Source organism: Onychomys torridus, chromosome 10 (genome assembly GCF_903995425.1).
Source record: "Onychomys torridus chromosome 10, mOncTor1.1, whole genome shotgun sequence".
Taxonomy (NCBI): Eukaryota; Metazoa; Chordata; class Mammalia; order Rodentia; family Cricetidae; genus Onychomys; species Onychomys torridus.
This window is the reverse complement of record NC_050452.1, coordinates 35,206,860-35,229,264: the sequence shown is the minus strand read 5'-3', so window position 1 is coordinate 35,229,264 and position 22,405 is coordinate 35,206,860. Positions and strand designations below refer to the sequence as shown.

The following is a 22,405-nucleotide window of genomic DNA, read 5'->3' as shown; positions in this document are numbered from 1 at the left end:
GCCCCCTTCCCCTCGCCTGCAGGATCGCTCTGTCCCAGCTGTCCCTAACTGGGTATCTAGGGTTCCCGGGTTTGTGGCTCAACATCCCGAGGGCTTTCGTAGGGGACGTGGGATACTACCCACTGGGATAGGATGGAATTTAGGAGGGTCAAAATACTTCTGCCCTCGAGATGCAGCGGGCAGTCGTGTGGTAGTCACGCCTAGCCTGAGCTTTTTCGTATGAAGATAGAAGCGAGGACCAGATAACCCCGAAAACAAAGGCAGGTCCAGATAAGTGGCTCCAAGGGGACAAAGGTCGTTCTTCCGGAGAACAATCCTAAGGTAGGCTGAGCAACCGTTATTTGGACACCATCTCACACTCCAGTCTTTCAAAACCCCACCATCTTCGTATTAGACGCCCCCGTTTCCTAATCCCATTAAAGGATTAGTAACTACACGGCACTTTCCCTTAAGACCCCCAGTTCAAAACGACCCGCAGCCGCGTTAAGATTTCTCCCCAGGGCCATATTTCTAGCCGGGCCCAGAGTACTTCCAGAAGGGAAATTTTGCATTCTAGATTTATATTCGTTTTGGAAACTAGCAGCAATTTTTTCGTGTATTTTCTGTTCGAGGAGAACACAAAACAATAGATGCACAGGGAAATATCCCCCCCGCAATTGGGAAGCCAACTCTTTTTGGAAATGATGGCTGTTTGTAGTTTCAAGAAACCTCTTTCCCGGCAGAACGTCAACACCTCCCTCTGTAGCCACCCCCACCCCATCTGGTTTGCTTCTCCCCGCCCCCCCCAGTTGTTGTTGAAGTCTGGGGGTTGGGACTGGACCCCCTGATTGCGTAAGAGCAAGAAGCAAAGGAGAGATCTGGAGCCTGGGCAAGGAGTCGGAGGGAAACTTTTATTTTGAAGAGGCCAAGGGGGGGGGGACTTCATTTCCTGACAGATATTTACTTTGAGCAAATGATTAGTTTTAGGAGGATGGACTGTAACATTGAATCAATTACAAAATGCGGGTTTTGAGCCCATTACAGTTTGAGCTTGAGGGAGAGAAACAAACAGACGAGCTGCAAGGGAGGATTGGAGGCTTGGGGCTTACTTTTCACTCGGTGGATAGGATTTTCCTTGCTATTTGACATAGAAGGAGAAGGTAAGCAGAGGGGAAAGCGACTTTTGTTCCTAAAGGAAGTCCCTGATCATATTTTGGGACTGGAAGAAGCGAAGTAATTTTAAATTTTGAGCAACAAGGAAGAAAAAAAAAAACAAACCCAACACAGCTGAATTCCAGTTGTGCGTCCAGAAAGTAATTTATTCTGAATAAACTTCACTGGGATTGGGGTAACCATAGAGTTAGTCCAAGGACTGAAAAACATTTTTTTTTTTTTCCAGGCCTATTTTTAAGAGCAATGTTTTCTAACAATCCTATAGCTTCCCAAAGAATGTGTTAGGCTTACATTCTTGAGGTTTTTCTCCAGGATGGGGGTGGCATTCGTGCATCCTGGGATGAACACCAAGTAACATCGGGGGGTGGAAGCAGCGGTGTTTGGCCTCTTGGCAGTGGGTCCTGGAAGAGGACAGGTTTTTAATGAGTATTTCCATTAGTCGCCCGCGGTTTGGCGGGACTGCGCTGTAGCGGGTGGTGTGGCCCGGAGCTGGGGTTGGTGGGGGGACCGCCAGGAGAGGTGTGGGAGCGAGGGGCGCCGAGTGGGGCGCGGGAAAGGACAAGGAAAAAGGGAGGTGTGAAGGGCTCGGCTGGAGGCAGGCAGACGGACCTCGGATGCTGGCTGGGTCCACTCGGCGCCAGCCGATCCCTCGTAATTACTGGACGGCGCTGCTGGGCAAGGGAGCTGCGGCCAGACTGGAGCGCGCCGGTGGCGGCCGCAGGACCTGCCGAGGGGCTCGCGCGCGGGCGGGCGAAGGGGGACGGCTCCCAGGGCTCCGGAGCGTTGGGGTCGAGTCACTTGGGTGCAAGAAGCCACGGGGCGGGATCTGCAGTGCGCTCGGATCGCGCGCCTCTCACCCTGGCGACGCTGGCGGCGGCGGCGCGGACGAACGGTCTGGAATAATGACAAACACATTTGGCCCCGAGTGAAGAAGTCGTCCTGGCCTCGCATTCCAGCAACTGGGATTTGAGGAATTTCGAACAGCACTCCAAGGGGCCCTCATTGTGCTCTGTAGTCCCCACCCCCCACTCTGCTGGCCTGCATCTTCGGTGGAGTCGTTTCTGCGGGGCTGGGGGGGCCTTGACTGTTTCTTAGTCCTGGCTGCAGGCTGCCTGGTTGAGATCTCCGGCTAGGAGCTGACCTTCTTGTGAAGAAGTTAGGGACAACCCCCGAAAGGACAGGCGTGGGTGCAGGTAAGCAGAAAGGCGAGAGGCCAACCACCCTCGCCTCCTGCCTGCGGGTATCGGAGCCTGGGTGCCTGTCGGCCTTGGGGTGATGCGTACACAGCACTGGCCGCCTGGGCGTAACCTCTCCCGGAGTCTCCTTTCTTTGCTTCCAACACTCACTGTCCTGCAAGGTTTAGGAGCGGTCTCCGAGCAGCCCTGGCTCCTTCACCGTTTGTGGAAATCAGTTTACACACGTGAGATTAATTCCCCCCCCCCCCACTCCCCAAACTCCGGCAGTGCCAGGGAAGCGGGCGACGTCCGCTTGGCTTTAAAACCTCCTCCTCGGTGTGGTGGGCGATTCTTTCTGTTTGGAAAGGGTGTGGGCCAGTCTACAGAGCAAGGCAGTATGGCTCGGCCCCAGGCTGTAGCAGGACCAAGCCAGAGCCTCGCGGCCAGGTGTGCAGGAGTTTGCCAGTGACTTGGCGACCGCCTTTGGCCAGAGAGGAAGTGCTAGCCTGTTTTGTCTACTATGGGTCGGTCTTGCCTCAATGTGCAGGACCCGTGCTAAGAGCTCCCAGCTCTGCTAAGACTTCAAGATGTAAGGAAAGTGCCTGGAAGAGATTGTCACTAGGTCCACCCCCGAGGGTGTGTGTGTGTGTGTGTGTGTGTGTGTGTGTGTGTGTGTGTGTAACTGGGGAGGGGGCGTGGGTGGCCCTTATTATGTCTGGACTGCCCAGCATCGGACAGAGCTACCCAGAAAATCTCCAGGCTGGGCGGTGTGGGAAACGTTTTTTTTTTTTTTTGGCTTCGTGGCGGAATTGCTCAATGTTTTGGATTGACTTGCTTCTCCTGGATGGCTTCGGATCAGACTTAGGCAGCCTTCTGGGGCGGGAGGAGGCCTCTAGTGTAAACCCACACTATGGTCCTCAGTTGCACGTCTCCAGTCCTAACACCCAAAGTTGCAGAAAGAGGCGCGAGGCAGGGGACGCTCCTGGGAGTGCGCACATCTGCCGTCGGCACTGGCAGTGGCTTTTACATAACCTCTCTTGTGGTCTGAGTTTCCCGGACCCGGGCTTCCCTTCTCCTCCTCCCTCACAGCCTCTTCCTCTCCACACTCCTCTTGATCAGGACTCCTTCGACTCCCCAACAGGAGTGTGTGTGTGTGTGTGTGTGTGTGTGTGTGTGTGTGCGCGCGCGCGCCTGCCTGTGCCACACCAATGTGTCGCCGTGGTCAGTCCCCGCTTCGGGACTCTTGCAAAAGGTCCTGCTTTTGGATTGACTCTTCTAGTACAGCTGGACTTAGCTCTCGGGAGAGAGCCCAGCTCCACCACTAGCTAGCTCCAGTCACCGTCCCCTACTTTTGCTCTAGTCTGGAGACCCGCAGAGATTAGACTCAGAACCCGCTTTCCCAGTTCTGGGCTCAGGGGCTTCAACTTTTCTTCCCCAGGCGCGGGCTAGGGAGAGATGCAGGGGGAGGGGCTTCGGGCTGGGCTTCCAGCTGCAAACGCGTCAGGCGCCGGGGCGGGCGGGATTTCTGCCTCCCGGGGACGGGGACCTAGGCTGCGCGCGACCTGGGGACGTGGTGACCAGCTTTCTGCCTGCGGATCTCCAAGGGTGGGACCCCCTCTAGCCTTCAGTGAGTTGCGTGCAGGCTAAAGGTAGCAGACGGGAAAGTGGCAATTCTGGTCGAAAGGCTGAAAAGCTGGGTAGGTGACTCAAAGGTGAGGCTTAGCGACAGTCGGGGCCCCGAGTGAAGGCTGGGTTGGCCGGAGGCATCGGTCTTGGGGAGGAGTGGTGGAGGGGTTGCGGCAAGCAGCTTTTCCGGACCGCATTCTGACCCCCGACCCTACCGGGGCATGTCTTTGTGTTGTAGTGGTTCCATGTCTTGTTCTTTTGTTTTAAACTGAAGGGCGAACTGCGAAGTTGGGACATTAGATGGTACGAGGGGGATAAAAGAAAGCCTCGGATTTGGGGAGTCCTCTTCCCGGTTTTCTGCTTTAATTCCCTCCCTCCCTGGGAGCTAGACGCACGAAGAGGGGCGCGGGTGCCCAGCGACAGGGCAACAAAGCGGCAAGGTGGGCACTCTAGACCAAATTCAACCCAGGGCTTGGTCCAGCCTTCGGTGCAGGCGGCTGCGGGCGACGCTGACTCTGGCCTATAGGAGGCGCTGTTGCTCGCCTGTAACCCTAAACCTGGGGCTCCTCTCTCTCCTCCCTGCCCAGCGTCCTCCCAGGTCGCAGTTGAAAACAATGCAAACGCTGAGTGCAGAGCCTGGGGCGCGGCGGCCTCGGGAGCCCTGAGCTCGGCGCACTAGGGGCTTGGGATCCCGGGACAGATCTGCGTCGCTTCGTTATCTGGTGGCGATCTTGTGGCGGGGAGTTTGAGGGAGGCAAAGGGAGCCAGGGTGTTCGGTGTGTGTGTGTGTGTGTGTGTGTGTGTGTGTGTGTGTGTGTGTGTGTGTGTGTGTGTGCGCGCGTGTGCGCGTGTGCGTGTGCGTGCATGTCGATCTGAAGCCTGCCAGCGCGGAACCACCGGGAGAACTAGGTGCGCCGAGCGCTGCGCTGTTGGGGACCGGGATCCTGAGCCGTAGGCTGCGGCGGAGCTAGCGGGTAAGATCAGCGGGGCTGCCGCGCCCTCTGGTGGCTCCCGCAGAGCGACCCCTGTCCCACCAGCCTTGGGTGGTCGGAGCCGCGGTCCCCGAGGTTTTGGGCTGGGAGCCCGGTGCACCAGAGTTTGGGTTTAGCTAGGTCGTTCTCGAGTCTTCCTGCAGGCACTGCATGGACGCAGAGGCATTGGGTGGACGAAGGTGGACTGAGGGTCCGGGTTTGGGCTGGAGAGTTGGGGCGTCATCATTTAGCAGAAGGTGGGGGTGGGCGGGTAGATTCCGGACCCAGTACTATTTTGGAGGACAGTCCCCTGCTTGTGCGTCCAGTCTGGGGCAAACTCCCAGGCCTGTTGTGCTGTTTGCTTTATGAGCCTGAGTTACAGAGGGATGGGAATAGTTGTTTCCAAGTTTCGGGGACCCCGCGGGGATGGGTTATGAGCAGTGACAATGGAGAGCTAGGGAAAGGAGTCGTGGCCTCCTCTCCTCTTGGCACAGTCCAAGTGGCCTTCATGTCTGGAGGGGTGGGAAGGCAAAGAGTGTTGTTTCCCCTAAACCCAAGTGGCCAGTTCTGCTCAATCTTTGCGGCCTGGTTAGCAGCGCTGTCTTCCAGGCTTCCAGGGCACGGCTGCCTCTTGGTCCTTCCCTGGGCTATCGTGGTAATAATAATGCTGATGGTGATGCTGGCGGTTATGTTCGTCCTTCATCGAATTCTCCTAGGGTACCCAAGGACATTTAGGCATTTTAGACGGCAGTTTTGTTATTTCTGTTTCCACACCTCGGAGTTTAACTGCAAGTCATCACGAAACCTTAAAGTGCAACCTAAGAGATTGTAAAAGTTGGGACATTAAGTCCGAACCGGTTTCAATGGCGCCTGCAGCTCAGTGAACTCCAGGATGCTGGTTCTTGAACCAACACTGCCATCTGCTGTCCATTCTGAAGGACTGCATATACCTCTGAGTGGGCTTGGCAAACTCCAAATTGACAGCAGGGAAGTTGCTTTTCTTTACTTTTTTCCCCCACCCCCTCCGCTTCAAAATTTTATTTTCGGTGTTTGCGTGTTTTTCCTGTATGTATGTATATGTACATGTGCATGCCTTTTGAGGCCAGAAGAGGGTGTCAGGTTCCTGGGTCTGAGCTGCCCTGTGAGTGCTGGGAATTGAACTTAGAGATGCTTCAATGATTTTAACCACTAAGCCATCCTACCAGCCCCCTTTCTGCTCTTGAGGAGCATGAAGATGATTTGACTAATTTTTTCTTTCCTGTGAATTTTCAGCAATCATCAGAAGAACAGATATTATTTTTCAGACACTTGTGCAGTTTCCAACTTAATTTGTGTGTGTCGGGGGCGGGGGAGAGGGGGAGATGAGTCTGGAGCTAAAATTCAGTCCCTTCAAATGCTAGATGAGCACTGTACCCACTGAGCGACACCATGCCTTAATTGTTAATCTCTGGTTGGTTGGTTGGTTGGTTTGGTTTTTGAGACAGGGTTTCTCTGTGTAGCCTTGGTGATGTCCTGTAACTTGCTCTGTAGACCAGGCTGGCCTCCAATTCAGAGATCCATCTGCCTCTGCCTCCGGGTGCTGGGATTAAAGGTGTGTGCCACCACCTCCAAGCTAATTAAACAATCATCTTTTACACTTATATAATGGACAGTGTTTGCAGAGCAGACCTGTAAGGAAGGTAGTTGGGTAACCTTCTGTAAACCTGGTATGGAGGCTCAGTGACTTCAAGTCACTGATCAGTTGTTCTAGTCATTTGTTGATGGTCTGGAGGGAGTGTTTCTTTATTCCCTCATAGTTATGTATCTCGTGCAGGGAGACCCAGATAGGCTTATGAACTCAGGCTGTCCCTTAAAATGCTTGCATATAAAAGTGTCCCAGCCCCTGCCCCTCATCGGAACATCTAACAGTGTGATCTGGCAGGTCAAAAACACCCTAGGCCTGGCAGGGTGTGGGTCCTGGGAAATATCCTTTGGGCTAGAAAACACGGAAGTTGCCAGCGTTGCAGACCCAGACTTAAGTTGCCTGAGCTGAAGTTACGAGACCGAGTGAAAAGAGAGGAAACACAACAACAAGATGTGTTATTTTCATAGTTAGAATTAACTGAGGAGAGCCGAACTTGACCACACCTCAGAAATCTGAGCCTTGAAGGTTCTCGGTGGCTTTGGGGCTGAGAGTCTCCAGTTGTCTTTAATCGGGACAGGGTGGGGTGCATTTCAGTGTCCAGTGGTTGGGCTGTGGAATCCAAGCATTGCACCCTTGGTGTCAGGGTAGCTGGTTCCAGCCTCAGGCCAATGGCAGCTCTCTGGAAGAGATGCTTTTGAGTCACTTGCATCCTGTTTACTTTCCAACATATCCTGTGGTCTCTGTGAAAAGACTCACCTTCGGCAGTTTCCAGTTTGTTTGCAGTGGGATGACTGAATGTGATGGTGGCCAGCAGCAGCAGGATCTTGAGTTCAAGGTCAACCTGAGCTACATCTGGGGAGAAGTGGAAAGGGAGAGAGGAGAGAAAAGGGAGGGATGGAAAGGGGGTGGGCCGAGACAGTGGCTGCCATCAATTTGCTTCTGTATTTTAGGACTGTAATGTATTAGTTAATGTTGCTGAACTGTCACAGTGATACCAGCTAGAGGTTCACACTTGCTTCCTTGCTGGGCATAAGATACAATTGTGGGGCCTCCCATAAGGAGGGGTCAAAGGACATGGCCGGCATCATCTAACAACATCTTAGGCGTCTGCAGAGAGTCAAAGTGTGCATCGAAGCATCTTAAATGAAACTATGTGTGTTGGTCCTTTAGGACGCAGGGAGGCAACAGGCAAGCCAGTGATGATTGGCTTCAACTTGGAGATAAGACTGAAATTCAGAGGGATAGAGTTGGGATTAGAATCTAGTCTGATAAGATGTGCATTGTGTCTTCTGAGAAAGGATGAGTTTAACAGGCTAGAGTTGAACCAGGGCACCTGCCTGAGACAGCATAGTTGCAATATACTCGTTTGTTTCTCCAACTGTGACATGATTTTGAGCTGTGACTATGGAGGCTGGGGACAAGTCCAACATGGAATGACATGGGAGAAGGAAACAAAACTTATCTATTTATTTATTGTGATAAAGTCTCTTGTAGCCTAGGCTAGCCTTGAACTCTGGATCTTCATTCGCTATATCACTATGCCGAACTAATAAGTCATTGAATTTAAAAGTACATTTATGTATTTGTTATTTGTGTGCTGCAGTGCACATGTGGAGGCCAGAGGACAATTTGTGGGAGTTTGTTCTCTCTCTTTTCACCATTTGGGTCTTGTCTAACTTAGATCATCAGGCTTGAGAGCAAGCGTCTTTACTCACTGGACCATCTCACCTGTCCCATTAATTTTTTTTTTTTAAAGAAATCTATTATTCCAGCCAGGCAGTGGTGGTTCATGCCTTTCATACCATCACTTGGGAGGCAGCGACAGGTGGATCTCTGAGTTTGAGGCCAGCCTGATCAGTGTGAGTTTCAAGGCAGCCAGAGCTACACAAAGAAACTCTGTCTCAAAAACAAAAACAACAATCAATCAAACAAACAAACAAAAAACCAGCAAAACAAAATCCAAACCCCCAACTCCAGAAAAAGTGTCATTCCCCATCACACTGATTTATAGTAGTGCCACAAGCTTCAGATTTTGTAACGGAATAAGTGTACACACTTCTATCTGTGTGTTTGACCCTTGGGAGTTCCAGTCTGGGAGCCGTGAAGGACTGGTACTTGCCGGGTGGGAAAGGACCAGTGTAACCAAGACTCCCTTCCTGAGATCTTCAGTACAGGCAGCAGGCATGGGGAGTCTCTTTCTCCCTCACTGGTCTCTGTTTCTCACTGTGGGGGCAGACATGCCACAGTCATTCATGGCTAGGTTAGGTTATACAAGAGTAATAGCATGCAACTTCGTAAACACCCCCAGCTTTCCTAGCCAGGGAACTGCGGTTACCAGAGACGGAAGTTTGAAATCTTCAGCAAACACATGTGGATGTTCACTGTTCGCATCATTATCACGCTCTCAGAGGCCCTGTTTGCATTGCCCACTTGATATGCCAGTAAATCATCGTCCCTGGCAGCCAATGCATCATATCTGGACACACAGAAGGAAATTTTCTGGATCCTGGCTCGGTGTCCTCAGAGCTTGCTTGGTCAGTGTGCTGAGTTCTTCTCTTGAGCTTCATGGGGCTGGAAAGGTTCATGGCTGGTGAGCCTCACTGGAGAACTACAGGATGGGAATGTGATAAAACCTCCAGCCGGATGGCTGGCAAGCTGGCAGGCGCTGGGAGCTGCTTTGAAGCTGGCCAAGTGGATTATCGGTGGGAGGTTGATATTTGTGTGTACAAACACACAGGCCCTTACTGCTAATTGTGGTAAATCAGGGACCAGTCTGGCTCTGGGGCCCCCTGTGGCTGTCACCACAGCAGTTTGGAAACCCTACATCCTCCAGCACCTGCCAAGATCCTCAGAGGCCATTAAGCCAGCCGGCATCTTTCGAAAGTGCATTTGGTCCACAACCCTGCAATTAGGTTTTCTAATTGTGGTGTGCAGAGGAGAGGGGTCAGGGGCAGGCTGTACTAGGAAAGAGTGGGCATCAAAAGGCTGACCATTCCCGGATCCTTGGGAATTGCTGGCCTGCTAGTCCACCAAAATTGGGGAGGTCCAGCTTCAGGCAGAGACCTTGCCTCAAAAAAAGTGTAGAGCGATGGAGGAAGATGTCGGACGTCAGCCTCTGGCTTCCACATGCACCTGTACACACAGGCACATGCATGAACAGGTATGTGAGCATGTGCGTATGCATTCACTCACTCCTGGATCTGGCCCTGGCTGTGTGTTTTTGGATCATTTGCTAAAGTTTTGTACCTCACAGCAAGAAACTGAGGGGACAGATGGAGGTCCCCCTCTGTCGATAGCTTCTAGGAAGGAGCTTTTCTGTTCCCCAGAACTTGGTCTGCGCAGGGTGCTGCGTTCTTACCTTGACAACAGTGATGCTCTTCATGCCTCCCCAGGGATGGAATTAAAAGTGTACCTCACCCATGCCAGGCCTCTCCTCCTTTCTCTTTAGCTGTTCCTTTGTTCATGTGCCTGTCCTGGTCTTTCCAAGCTTCTAGTAGCCTGGCTGTGTGTCCACGTTCCACAAGAACACAGACTGGGAACCCAGGTCCTTACATGCTTCTGGGTCTTAGGGGCCACCTCTAAGCTGTGTTGGTTAGTCTACATTGAAACCCATTTTATCATCAAATTATTTGTTCCAGCCCAGGGAACTTTTTTGAGTGTTGGGAGATTCAAACTCCTGATCAACCATGATATGAAGCCGGTAACAGCCCGTGTGAGGCAGATTTGCCTGCTTAGATGCCGAGAAAGCCCCTAACATTTATTTCTTCTTTCTCTCTCTTTTTGGGGACAGTGTCCACAGACCCTGGCATGACTTTGAGGCCCTGCCAGGCTCTTTGATACTCTCTTCTTATCTGCGTTACTATATTAGCTGTTAACCTTAAGCTGGGACATGTTTCTACTAAATGGTACCTTTAAGGCTTCCCATTGCAGGAGAACCTGGCTTAACGGTGGCTTTCCCTTTGGCTCATGCCCTATGCTGGTTTTTTGTCTTTTTGCAGTTCTAAGGAGCCATGGGGACCTCCCACCAGGCTTTCCTGGCCCTCAGCTGTCTCCTCACCGGTACGTAGCCTCCCATACATCCCTGTCCTCTTAACTCACCATCCCGGGAATCTTGATGCTTATTTCTTGTGTTCCGTGGGCCTCTTCATCTGCCCACAGACCTAAAGGGGGTGAGGAGAAACCAACGGTTCTCTAGGGTGATCAGGAACTTCGGTGCCCTTCGCTGAACGACAGGCATTAACTCTGTTTTGAAACAAGCGCTGCCGGTCAGAGGTCTGAGGGTTGTGAATAGTTTTGGCATTGAAATGTTTTGCCCACCACTCTCTTGCTCTTCCTGGGATGGGCTTGCAGCGAAGAAGGAGCGGATCAATTCGAGCATGCTCAAATAGAGTAATGACTCAGGCAATCTTTCACCAGGCTTGGTGGCTCAGGCCTGTCATCCCAGCTACTTGAGAAGCTGGAGCAGGAAGATAAAAATTCGGGGCCAGCCAGGGCTACATAGTGAGACCCTTCTAAAAAAAAAAAAAGCCAAGCTAAGGGAGATACCCAGTGGTAGAGTGCTTGCCTGGTATGTGTTAGATTTCATCCCCATGTTTACGTGTTGGGATATTACTCTAAAGTTAGGTAGCAAGGGAAACCAGAGACCACTGATTAATAATTAAGTCAGTGTGTCTCCTTTCGCTCTATGGACAAAGGACGCTAACCTGAAACGTGAAGCCTGGAGACGCATTTCAAGCCCCTCCCCCCAGGTTTGAGTTCTCAGTTGTGAATTTAAACCCAGGCCTTCCTGGTTTGGCTTTTGGAAATCATTAAGGAGCGATGCCGTGTCATTGGGCCGCAGCGAGGAAAGATGTGTGATTCTTGAGGGAGTCCAGATCTTCTCTCTGTGCTCTGTTTCCTCTATCTCCTCTTTCTCACATCTTCTGCCCACTTTTTTTTTTAAAAAAAAAAAAAAAAAAAAAACCAAGGAACACTTCTGCAGGGCATATGCACGATAAAGAACCCATATGTGCCTGAGCCCAGACCGCACTGGGATATTTTATGGTCACACATAAAAGTGTGAAATATGGAATTGGAATCAGACATCCTTTATCCATTTGAGTGTTTGGAGGGGGTGAGTCTGGGGGGCTGGGGGGCTGTTGAGGCCGTTGGAACACTTGCTACTCTCAGCAGATGCAGGGGCTGTCATAATGGGGGGCCTTTCATGGGCATCCAGAGCGATGGCGTTTCCCGCAGAAATGGCCGTTGTTCATGCAAGCCTCTGCTGTGGCCACTCTCAGTGCTCCGGCGAAGCCATCCTTTCTGGCTCACCCTATTCAATGCCTGCTTCTTTCTACAGGGCCGAGCCTCATCCTCTGCCAGCTCTTATTACCCTCTATCCTTCCAAATGAGAATGAGAAGGTTGTGCAGCTGAATTCTTCGTTTTCTCTGAGATGCTTTGGGGAGAGTGAAGTGAGCTGGCAGCACCCCATGTCTGAAGAAGAGGACCCCAACGTGGAAGTCAGAAACGAGGAGAACAACAGTGGCCTCTTTGTGACCGTGCTGGAAGTGGTCAACGCCTCCGCGGCCCACACCGGATGGTACACTTGCTATTACAACCACACTCAGACCGACGAGAGTGAGATCGAAGGCAGGCACATTTACATCTATGTGCCAGGTGAGTTGGAGGACTCTCCTGGACCAAGCTGCTTCCTGTCCTGTCTCTGATTCACCATGTGAAGGTTCATAAAACATGTAAAGCTCATAAATGTTTATTGCAGAGAAATTGGAAGATAGAAAACTGTTTTTTCATTCCTTCCTCCCTTCCTCCCTCCCTGCTCCCCCCACCATCTCCCTTCCTCTCCCTCTTGCTCTCTCACTGTACTTTATTCCCTCTTTCACTGAGGCGGGGGCTAGGTTGGCGGCCAGTGAACCCCAGCTATCCTTCTGTCTCTCCCTTCCACAGAGCTGAGGGTGTAGATTTTTACATGAGTGTTGGGGATTTGAACTCAGATCCTCATACTTGGACAGCAAATGCTCTTACTGAGCCATCTCCTTAGCTCTGTGTTTGTCTGTCTGTCTGTCTGTTTGTCTGTTTTTGGCTTTTGAGACTCTTGATGTACAGTTCTGGCTGTCTTAGAACTTGCTAATGTAGTCCAGGTTAGCCTCCAATTTATAGCAACCCTTGGCTTCAGCCTGCTGAGTGCTAGGATTGAAGGCATGGGCTACCATGTTTAGCTTGCTTTTTTATCTTTATTTTTTAAAGACAGGGTCTCCTATGTAGTCCAGACTAGTCCTGAATTCGTCATCCTCTCTCCTCACCTCCTGAGTCTCAGAATTATGGGCATGTGTTACCATACTTAGCCCTTTTGTGGTTGCTTTTGAGATGGGTCCTTGTTGTGTTGCCCAGGACATCCTCAAACTGCCAGGCTCAAGCAATCCTCCTGCCTCAACCTCTCAGATAGTTGAGAGTACCCACATTAGAGAGTACCCAGATACAGAAAATTAAATCAAGATCATTGGCACTTCCAAATCAAGAAACACTCATGGGAAGCTTGGAGAGATGGCTCAGGTGTTGACAATGTTCACTAGTCCTGTGGTGGACCCAGGTTTGGTTCCTAGCAGTCAGATGGCTGTGTCAATTTGTTACACCCCTTCCAGGAGATTAGCGCCCTCTGCTGGCCTCCACCAGCACTGCACACATGTGGTGCACCTGTATACACCTAGCCAAAACACCTATACACACACACAAACAAACGTTACTTTTTAAAAGATTTATTTATTTGTTATGTATACAGTGTTCAGTTTGCATGTATCCCTGCAGGCCAGAAAAAGGAGCCAGATCTCACCACAGATGGTTGTGAGCCACCATATGGGTGCTGGGACTTGAACTCAGGACCTCTGGAAAAACAGCCAGTGTTCTTAACCTCTGAGCCATCTCTCCACCCCAAATGCTATTTTTAAAAGAGAGAGAGATTCATGGCTGGGGATTATAACTCAGTGGCAGAGTGTTTTCCTAGCATGTGGAAGGCTGTAGATCTCACCCAGAGAGAAGAATTTATTGTCAACTTGTCTGAGTTTTATTCATTTTGAAAATAGTCTCTACTATGGCATGTCTTTTGCTGGTATGGTGCCAAAAAATCAAATGTAGTCATTCTGTTTGGGTCAGTCAACGTGAAAAAAGCGCTTACAAATGTATCAGGCACCATGCCTGGTGTACGAGGCAGATTCAACAGACAGGCCTTGCCTTGGATATTTACAGTTCATTCGGGTAGTTTCCAAATAGCCACTCAGTTTCAGATTTAATACGAACATGTATTTACTTTTGATGAAGTGGGAGGAATTGTTCTTGTCTTTGTCACTAACATTTAGGGGAATTTCCATGCTGTTGATACGATCTCGTGTCCGCTGAGAAGCAGGCGCTGAGATAGAAGATATGCAAGGGTTTTTATGAGGGTCAAGGCCTAGGAGAGGAGTGGGGGAGTCCTGCATGGTCCTGCTTGACTCTATCAGTAGATAGGTGCTACAGTGCTGGGGAGTGGGCCTCCTTGTCCATGAACCTCAGTTTCCCCTCAGTCATTGGTAGGAAGCATTGCTGGGGAGTGTGACCTTAGGGTATGAGGACCACCAGGCTAGGCTTTAGAGAGTGAAGCTTCTGTGGTTGGAGGGATGTTCTTTCTCCAGAATCCAGGCTTAGCGGACGGCTGGAGATGGTCTACCAACCACCTTGCCTTTGCTAAGAGCCTTTGCCAACCTTTAACTGTCAGTACGTGTATGTGGTCTTGTCTCCAGGGACAACTGTACAAAGAAGGGCCCTTGCGTTACCTTGAGGACATATACATTGTATTTGCTAATGGGGAAGATTAATATTGGAAAGGAAAGCCCAGCTGAAGCATTAGGGACATTAGTCTGTCTTTCCGAACTTGAAATTAAGATGTGGCTTTTGTTTGAACTCTTTGTTGACAGGATTCAAGGGTTTGGAACTCTGAACACAAATTGAAACAATGGGAATTTCAGTACGTTGTTGGGGGCTGGGGAGAGCTTTGGAATTATAGGCTTGTTGCTGGCTACCCTGTTTTTACTGCATCTACATGGGTGCTGGGGATCTGAACTCGGGTCCTTGTGTTTGCATGGCAAGCATTTCTCCTGCCAAGTCATCTTTCCAACCCTGAAATGTTTTTTTCTAACAGTAAAAAAAAAATTATTGTGAAAAGAGGAGATATATATATATATATATATATATATATATATATATATATATTTAGAATATTACTTTAATGCCGCATACTAATGATGTTGATGAAACTAATAATAATGTTAATAATGACAATAAGAACACGTAGGTTCCTTCAGTTTTCATTTTTTTTTTTTTTTTTTAATCCTGGAGGGTTTAAAAATGTGAGCCACCATCGCCCTATAATTGGTGTTAATCTTAAAAATTTTGATTTGGCTTCCTGGATGCTATTTCTAATTATCATTGTTGTTATTTAGTTGTTGTTTGATCTTAAAGTTACTTTCTGCATGTCAAAATAACTAATGTTGGCGGTGTGACTCTTGGATATATGTACAGAGGTAGCATTCACACCTAGCAATAATAATAATAATAATAATAATAATAATAATAATAATAATAATTTCATACCTAGCAAGAATAATGCCAGGCTGGGTGTGTAATTCAGTGCAGGGCACTTGTCTAGCGTGTGTGAACCTCTGCGTTGTTTCCCTAGCACACGAACACAATAAATAACAACAACGATGATGATAATGTCAGTGGGATACCTTTTCTGTATATGTGTGTAAAAATGAAATGAAACCCTAATAGATCCTTCTTTCTCTCCTTAAAATCACAGACCCAGACATGGCCTTTGTGCCTCTAGGGATGACAGATTCTTTAGTCATCGTGGAAGAAGATGATTCGGCCATCATACCTTGTCGCACCACAGACCCGGAGACTCAAGTAACCTTGCGCAATAATGGGAGGCTGGTGCTTGCCTCTTACGACAGCAGGCAGGGGTTCAACGGGACCTTCAGTGTGGGGCCATACGTCTGTGAGGCCACCGTCAAAGGACGGACGTTCAAGACCGGCGAATTTAACGTTTATGCTTTGAAAGGTACTCTTCATCTTTCAGTGAGAGCAGCGGATGAACAATTAAAGGCTTCTTAATTTGATTGTAGGCACTGGCAGCAGAGACCTGGTTCTGGCTCAGGAATTTAAGATGCTTCTTTCATTATACAATGTGCTTGACCTCTGTGGCTATAATAACACAGGCTTAAAAACCACCACAGGCTGAACTTGCTTATACGTGTAAGATTGCATGCTCCATGAGAAATCCCACAAGGAATCCTTTCTTGCATAAGCCTCTTACTATTGATTCACATTCTTGACTACACAGCCTTAAGAAACAAACATACACCCCAGGGGGCTGGAGACCTAGATTCATTGCAGTAACTTAAGAACGAAGTGATTTCAGTTTTGAAGGAAGGCTGGAGTTAAAGAGGCAGAACTTCCCCCCTTGGATGTGAGGGGTTAGTCAGACTGGCAAAGTCTATCACACGCTGGCGGCTGGAGTGGAAGATTTTTTAGGGAGGACATTACGTGGACATGGGGCAGAAGCAAGAACATGTCACTTGCCTCTTGTTACAAACTTATTTTGTGCTGGCTGGGCTTTGGGGGAGGCGCTGAGAATAACTGAGGAGCGGAGAAGTGGTGGCCGCTGGCAGCCCAGAGCCTTAAGGTGGCCTGAAAGAGTCCAACCATAGCTAACCCAAATGCTCAGGCACGTGGTGTTCTGGTTAAAAGAGATTCATTCTTCTTATTGTTATTATTTTGTATTACTCTGTTATAACTACGTCCCAAGTTGGATAGGACCAAACAGCAAGACTTCTTAGACTTTCCAGCTTTTGTCTCAATCACACTACTTTGCACACGATTCTTCATCATTTTAAATGAACCTGACTCAGCTCCACGTTTACTTTGAGATCCTAACTGCACCGTATTTCCTTTGTACTTCCGTTACAGCAACGTCAGACCTGAATCTGGAGATGGAAGCACGTCAAACTGTGTATAAATCAGGGGAAACGATTGTGGTGACCTGTGCTGTCTTTAACAATGAGGTGGTTGACCTGCAGTGGACCTACCCTGGAGAAGTGGTAGGTACCCCCCCCCCCCCCCGGGGGGGGGGGCGTATGGAGTGCACAGAGCCAGCACAACAGGACTTGAAATGCCCACAGGCCAGTGGTGTTTCTCACCCATGGGCACTCCCCTGAGCTTCTCCAGGCTTTAGCTTTCCATCCGGACAATGGGAACATGACTCCAAGGCCTTTACTTTTTCTCAGTCAGGGAGAGTTTGAGATGACGTAAAGGGGCCAGAGTGTTCACAATGCACCAAGACTCCCCTGGAGACGTCAGAAACAAACAGGGAGGTTCTGTGGTTATAACACAACAATGAAAACATTAGAAAAGCAGGAAGTGCCTGGCTTTTAAATATTTGCCCATTGTAGAAGTAGTCATGCATCTTCATTCTCTTGACTCACGTGCCTTGGGGTTTTGAGTCATCTGATCGTGTCGCTAGGCATTTAGGTCCTTACGGTCTGTAGTCATCAAGTTGTGCGGCAGCACACCAAAACGTATTCCTTCCGTCTAACTGGAACTCTGTATAAAGTTTCATTCATTCTGATGGCTGAAGTGAGAATATCAGAGATGTGCACGAAGAGTGTGGAAATCTGATGCAGAAACGGTGTTTAATAATGTGGAGGGGGCCTCAGAGGGAACAAACCCCTGTGTCAGTGATACACACCACAGAAGTATTTTTCTTTTCTCCCTACTCTTGAGTTGTACATTTCTGTCTGCTGGTCTTATTGTCATCGGACAACTTGGCCTTCTGCTGGTCATTTCTCTCCCAGGCTTCCTTCGGCTGGCTCTCCTTGCCTCCTGCTGTTCTTTTACATTTTTATTCATTATTGGCACATGTGTGAGGTGGCACCTGCATAGGTGTGGAGGTCAGGGCTCTGACTCCGGTTTTTTTGGAGTTAGTTCTCTCCTTCCTTCTTGAAATGGGTCCCAGGGGTTGAAGTCAGGTTTGCAGGCTTGCAGGATAAGTGCCCTCGCCCACTGAGCCGTCTTGCCCAGCCAAGTTGGGCGTTCTTAAATTAGACGTTATCAACTCTATTCATTGAGGAATACTCACTGTCTAGTATGTTCACATACTCCTGGCACGATATGGTGACACTTTTTTCTTCATTCTAGATTGCTTTAAATCCTTAAAACAAAAATTCCTTTCACTTATGAGGGGCAGATAATTCTTTTTTTTTTTTTTTTGAGACAGGGTTTCTCTGTGGAGCCTTTCTTGGAACTCACTCTGTAGCCCAGACTGGCCTTGAACACACAGAGATCTGCCTGCCTCTGCCCCCCAAGTGGGATTAAGGGTGTGCACCACCACTGTCCGGCCCGAGGCAGGTAATTCTTAAGCAGAAACACAAGATATTTGTCCCACAAATACATAAAATACATAAACACATTTTTTTTTTTCACAAAAGTAGTGAAAGTTTCTTTTTGAAACTTTGTAAAAATGTGGTGGGAGACACAGGAAAACCTGCCTCTCAGATCAGCATCGTTTTCAGATTCCAGACAGATGGACCCTTTGAAATTTTCATGCATAGATAAATATTTATAAATAATAAGTATCATTCTTTCAACACAGTCTGTTTTATCCATCCTCCCCCAAGTGGGTCACATGGACAGTTTACACAGATCACTGACTATCCTATTTATTTATTTTTTATTAAAAAATGTGTTGCAATATTGGTGACTGAACTCAGAGTCTCATATGTGCTGAGCACATGATTCACCGCCAAGCCACTGCCCCGGCCCAGTGTTTTAATGTCTGCCTGTCTTTTGATTTTCTGGGGGGGCTTACTCTATAGTTCAGGCTGACCTAGAACTTGCTATGTAGCTCAAGCTCGCCTCAGCCTTGGGGGACAGTCCTGCTTCAGCCTCCCACATGCTGGATTAGAGCTGTCAGCCACCACACCTAACTCTAATATCATTTTAAAGCATGACTTTTTTTTTAAAGGATCTAGATTTGGGGTTATATTCACTTTTTATTATTATTTTATTTTATTTATATTCACTTTTATATATGACCTATATACAATAATGGATTTCATGACAGCATTTTCATCCATACATTTGATTATGCCCGTCTACCCTAACTCTCCTCTCTTGCCCCTGCTGCTCTAGCTGATATCCTTCTTCTTTCAAGCTAGTCCCTGTCCCCCTTTCACGCCCTTTGACCACTTGTCTGTGCCCTCGTTAGCTTAATTAGAGTTGTTTCTAGAAGGGTGGCCAGAGGGCCACTGGCAGGAATGGGTCACTTCCCCGGGCCTACATCATTGAAGAAAATGTCTCCTAGCAACCACTGACTGCTTCCAGGTCCCCAGGGGAGAGTGGGGCCTTGTTGGCTCCTCCCCCTCCGTATTCTTGTTTTTATTTTTATTCTTCAGGTTTTATGTTTTAGAGCAGCTTTAGGCTCACAGCAAAATTGCAAAGTACAGCATAATCCCTGCTCTGACCCATATTTACCCTCCCGATTGCCAAGACTCCTGCGGAGTGTGCATCCATCAGAACCGATGAGTTCTTACTAGGGTTCAATCTGGAAGGAACTTTTCAAACATTAGTGTTTTTGTTTTGTTTCGTTTTGTTTTATTTTGCTACTTCAGAGAAACAAAGGCATCACCATGCTGGAGGAGATCAAACTCCCATCCATCAAATTGGTGTACACTTTGACAGTCCCCAAGGCCACGGTCAAAGACAGTGGAGATTATGAATGTGCTGCCCGCCAGGCCACTAAGGAAGTCAAAGAAATGAAGAAAGTCACCATTTCCGTCCACGGTACTATTTTCTTACATGCCAGTCATTCGTGGTACTTGGGATCCATATGCAGTGATTATTATGTAACGGGAACTCTTGCTTACACAGAGAAAGGTTTTGTTGAGATCAAACCCACCTTCGGCCAGCTGGAATCTGTCAACCTGCATCAGGTCAGAGAGTTCGTGGTGGAGGTACAGGCCTATCCCACTCCCAAGATATCCTGGCTGAAGGACAACTTGACTCTGATTGAGAATCTCACTGAGATCACCACGGACGTGCAGAAGAGCCAGGAAACAAGGTAAAGCGAACCCTTCAAAGATGGCTTCCATCACTCGCGTCTTCTTAGAAAGAGGTTGATCTATGCCTGAGCACCCAGACCAAATGTCAGCCCACCAGGTGTAGTACCTGAGCTGAGACGTGTTTACAGTCCCATTTTAATCACCCTTTAGTGATAACGCTGCAGCCTGATGAAAATACGTTGGTTGATAAATTAAGGCAAAATGGAAAGAAAGGACCCAAAAGGTTTGTCTTCCCATGAAAGACAGCATACTGGATCTAGCTAAAAGTGAGGGAAAGATGGGGCAATCGGATGTGCTTGGACTCAATAGAATCCTTGATGGTCATCAGATTCCAGCAGACATATGGACGGGTTCCACTTGTGAGGTAATTTATAGGTAGACCTACCTGTATAAAATGCCATCATCTGGAGTGCATCTGCCCCAGGGCAGGACTTCACTGACAATGAGTGGAGTCTGACTGAGTTCCAGTCATTGAGTCATTTGGATCCTCACCCTGGTGAGGTGGCGGGTTCTCTCATCTCTTACCGGTGCCACTTTCTCTTGCTCCTGGTGCTGTCGATCAACCCTGGGTCTCTCGTGCCCCTTGCATGCTAGGCAAGCCCTCTCCCACTGGGCACCTCAATTTCTCTTGCAGTTTCTAGTTATGAGTGAAATCCAGGAGTCAGAGGGCACAGTTTCTGTTTGTTTGAGACAGGGTCTGTAGCCTAAGCTGACCTTAAACTCTCAACAATCCTCCTGCCTCACAGTCTTTAGGATTATAGGTGTGAACCACTGCACCATTTAAAGTAGTTATCATCATGCTACTTCTTCTTCTTCTTCTTCTTCTTCTTCTTCTTCTTCTTATTATTATTATTATTATTATTATTATTAGTTTTCCCGGGACAGGGTCTTGCTATGGTAGCGTGCCTGGCCTCACACTCACAGTGACCCTCATGCCCCAGCTTGCAAGTGCTGGGAGATACGGGGTCATCCTGGCACAGCTGACATTTCACTTGTGTGTGAGCCAGAATTCCAGGCTGTAATAAATAGCATTGGCAAGGCAGGCTTGTTGGGGAGTGGCATTGGAAAGCTGCTTACTAATGTGATTTGAGAACCCTTCAGCGCTAAATCTCTTCATTCCTGGGTGGGCCAGGCAGCACGAGGTGAGCGGAGTATCTGGCTTCATGAAACTTAAAACCAATGAACCCACTGACTTTCTTGGCTAAACAAGTGTAGGCTATGACTGGTCTGTATCGTTTGGCCATCCACAGCTGGGTGTGCGGAGGTGGCCTCTAAGGAAATCCAGTCCTGAAGCCAGTCCAGTAGAGGCCAGAGAGGGAAGGCTAGCATAGCCTGGTTTTCTACAGGTCCTGCACTTGTGGAGTAGTTTGGAGCCCATGAAATGCTTTCCCACACATTTAATATTATCTAATGAATTCTCAGAATGAGTGCTCTGTATGCACAATTATCATATTTTATATGTAAGAAGATGGAGGCATAGAAAGTCCAATAACTTCTACAATTTTGTTCCATCCCTGCTGTTTCTATGTTTTGGAATGTTTTATAATGACAGCTAAATGTGAAAATACTGTACACACACACACACACACACACACACACACACACACACACAGGAGGCACACACATGTGCATGCAAATGTAGGCAAACATACCTGTAAGTTAGAGGACAATTTTGGGGACCCCATTGTTGTCTTGTACCTTGTTGAAGCGGGGTCTCTCTTATTTCTGCCATTGTGCTGAATATTTCAAGCTAGCTGTCTGGAGAGCTTTGGGGCAATTCTCCTGTCTCCCCCATCTCACAGTGGGAGTGCTGGGGTTGTAGAGGGGTACCTCTGCACCTGACTTTTTATGTGGCTTCTGGGGATTGAATTCAAGCTGTCAGGCTTGAGTAGCAAGCAGTTTTACCAACTGAGCTCTCTTAAGTGTTTTCATTGAAAGAGGCTGTGTTTATTTTCACTTAGAAATGAGGTCTTGCCAGAATTGGTAGCTCCTGGAGATGGCTTATCTCAAAATATTTGGCTTTTTATTGTGTCTCTGAATGAGACTTTCAGTGTGTGGAAGCTAGGGCAAGAATTCTAGAAAAGACATTGACCTTATAACAAGAAAAAGAGACTTTTTTCCCCCAGAAATAAAATTTCAAAGACTGTAATTGCTTGAACAATTGGTGTTTATTTGGCTACTGCTTGTTAGAATAAAATTCTCTTCTCCTAAGGTATCAAAGCAAATTAAAGCTGATCCGGGCTAAGGAGGAAGACAGCGGCCACTATACCATTATAGTTCAAAACGATGATGACGTGAAGGCTTACACGTTTGAGCTGTCAACTCTAGGTATGTAAAGGTCATGTCGAGGCCATGCGTTCTCAGTGAATGACTGTCCATCAGCGACAGCTTGGCTTTTCTCTTCATAGCCTTGGAGGAAAAGCAAGACCTTAGGGTAGGAGCAGGGACCAGACATGCACGTGTCAGGGACTACGCTGTCATGCCTGCAAATTCGGGTTCGGTTTGAGCATTTCTAGTCTCAAAGTCCGAAATGCTCTGAAATCTGAGACATTGTTTTTATCAAGGAAGGGGACAAGATAGGGTCTAAGCATGTAGCCCAGGCTAGCCTTGAAATAGTAATATTCCCGCCTCAGCCTCCAGAGTGCTAAGACTCCAGACATGTGCCTCCACATATAACTTAAAATCTGAAACTTTTTGATTGTTCACATGTT

The 22,405-nt window shown here is 48.4% G+C and overlaps 1 protein-coding gene across 6 annotated transcripts in view; it reads left to right on the top strand.

The window, feature by feature from the left end:
• The first annotated feature begins 300 nt into the window (after positions 1–300).
• Pdgfra (platelet derived growth factor receptor alpha) overlaps positions 301–22,405 on the top strand; it is a 45,629-nt gene continuing 23,524 nt past the window's right edge. The window contains exons 1-8 of one of the 6 annotated variants that reach the window (XM_036201289.1): positions 301–321; positions 10,547–10,607; positions 11,887–12,204; positions 15,377–15,637; positions 16,546–16,676; positions 19,245–19,416; positions 19,504–19,693; positions 21,907–22,022. In XM_036201289.1, coding sequence (XP_036057182.1) covers positions 10,559–10,607; positions 11,887–12,204; positions 15,377–15,637; positions 16,546–16,676; positions 19,245–19,416; positions 19,504–19,693; positions 21,907–22,022 — 1,237 coding nt within the window. In that variant the 5' untranslated portion in view covers positions 301–321; positions 10,547–10,558. Of the gene's footprint in view, positions 322–932; positions 1,140–2,196; positions 2,346–3,904; positions 4,040–4,786; positions 4,928–10,546; positions 10,608–11,886; positions 12,205–15,376; positions 15,638–16,545; positions 16,677–19,244; positions 19,417–19,503; positions 19,694–21,906; positions 22,023–22,405 lie in introns of those variants that run through there. The other 5 variants (XM_036201284.1, XM_036201288.1, XM_036201286.1 and 2 more) reach the window with 5 other exon arrangements.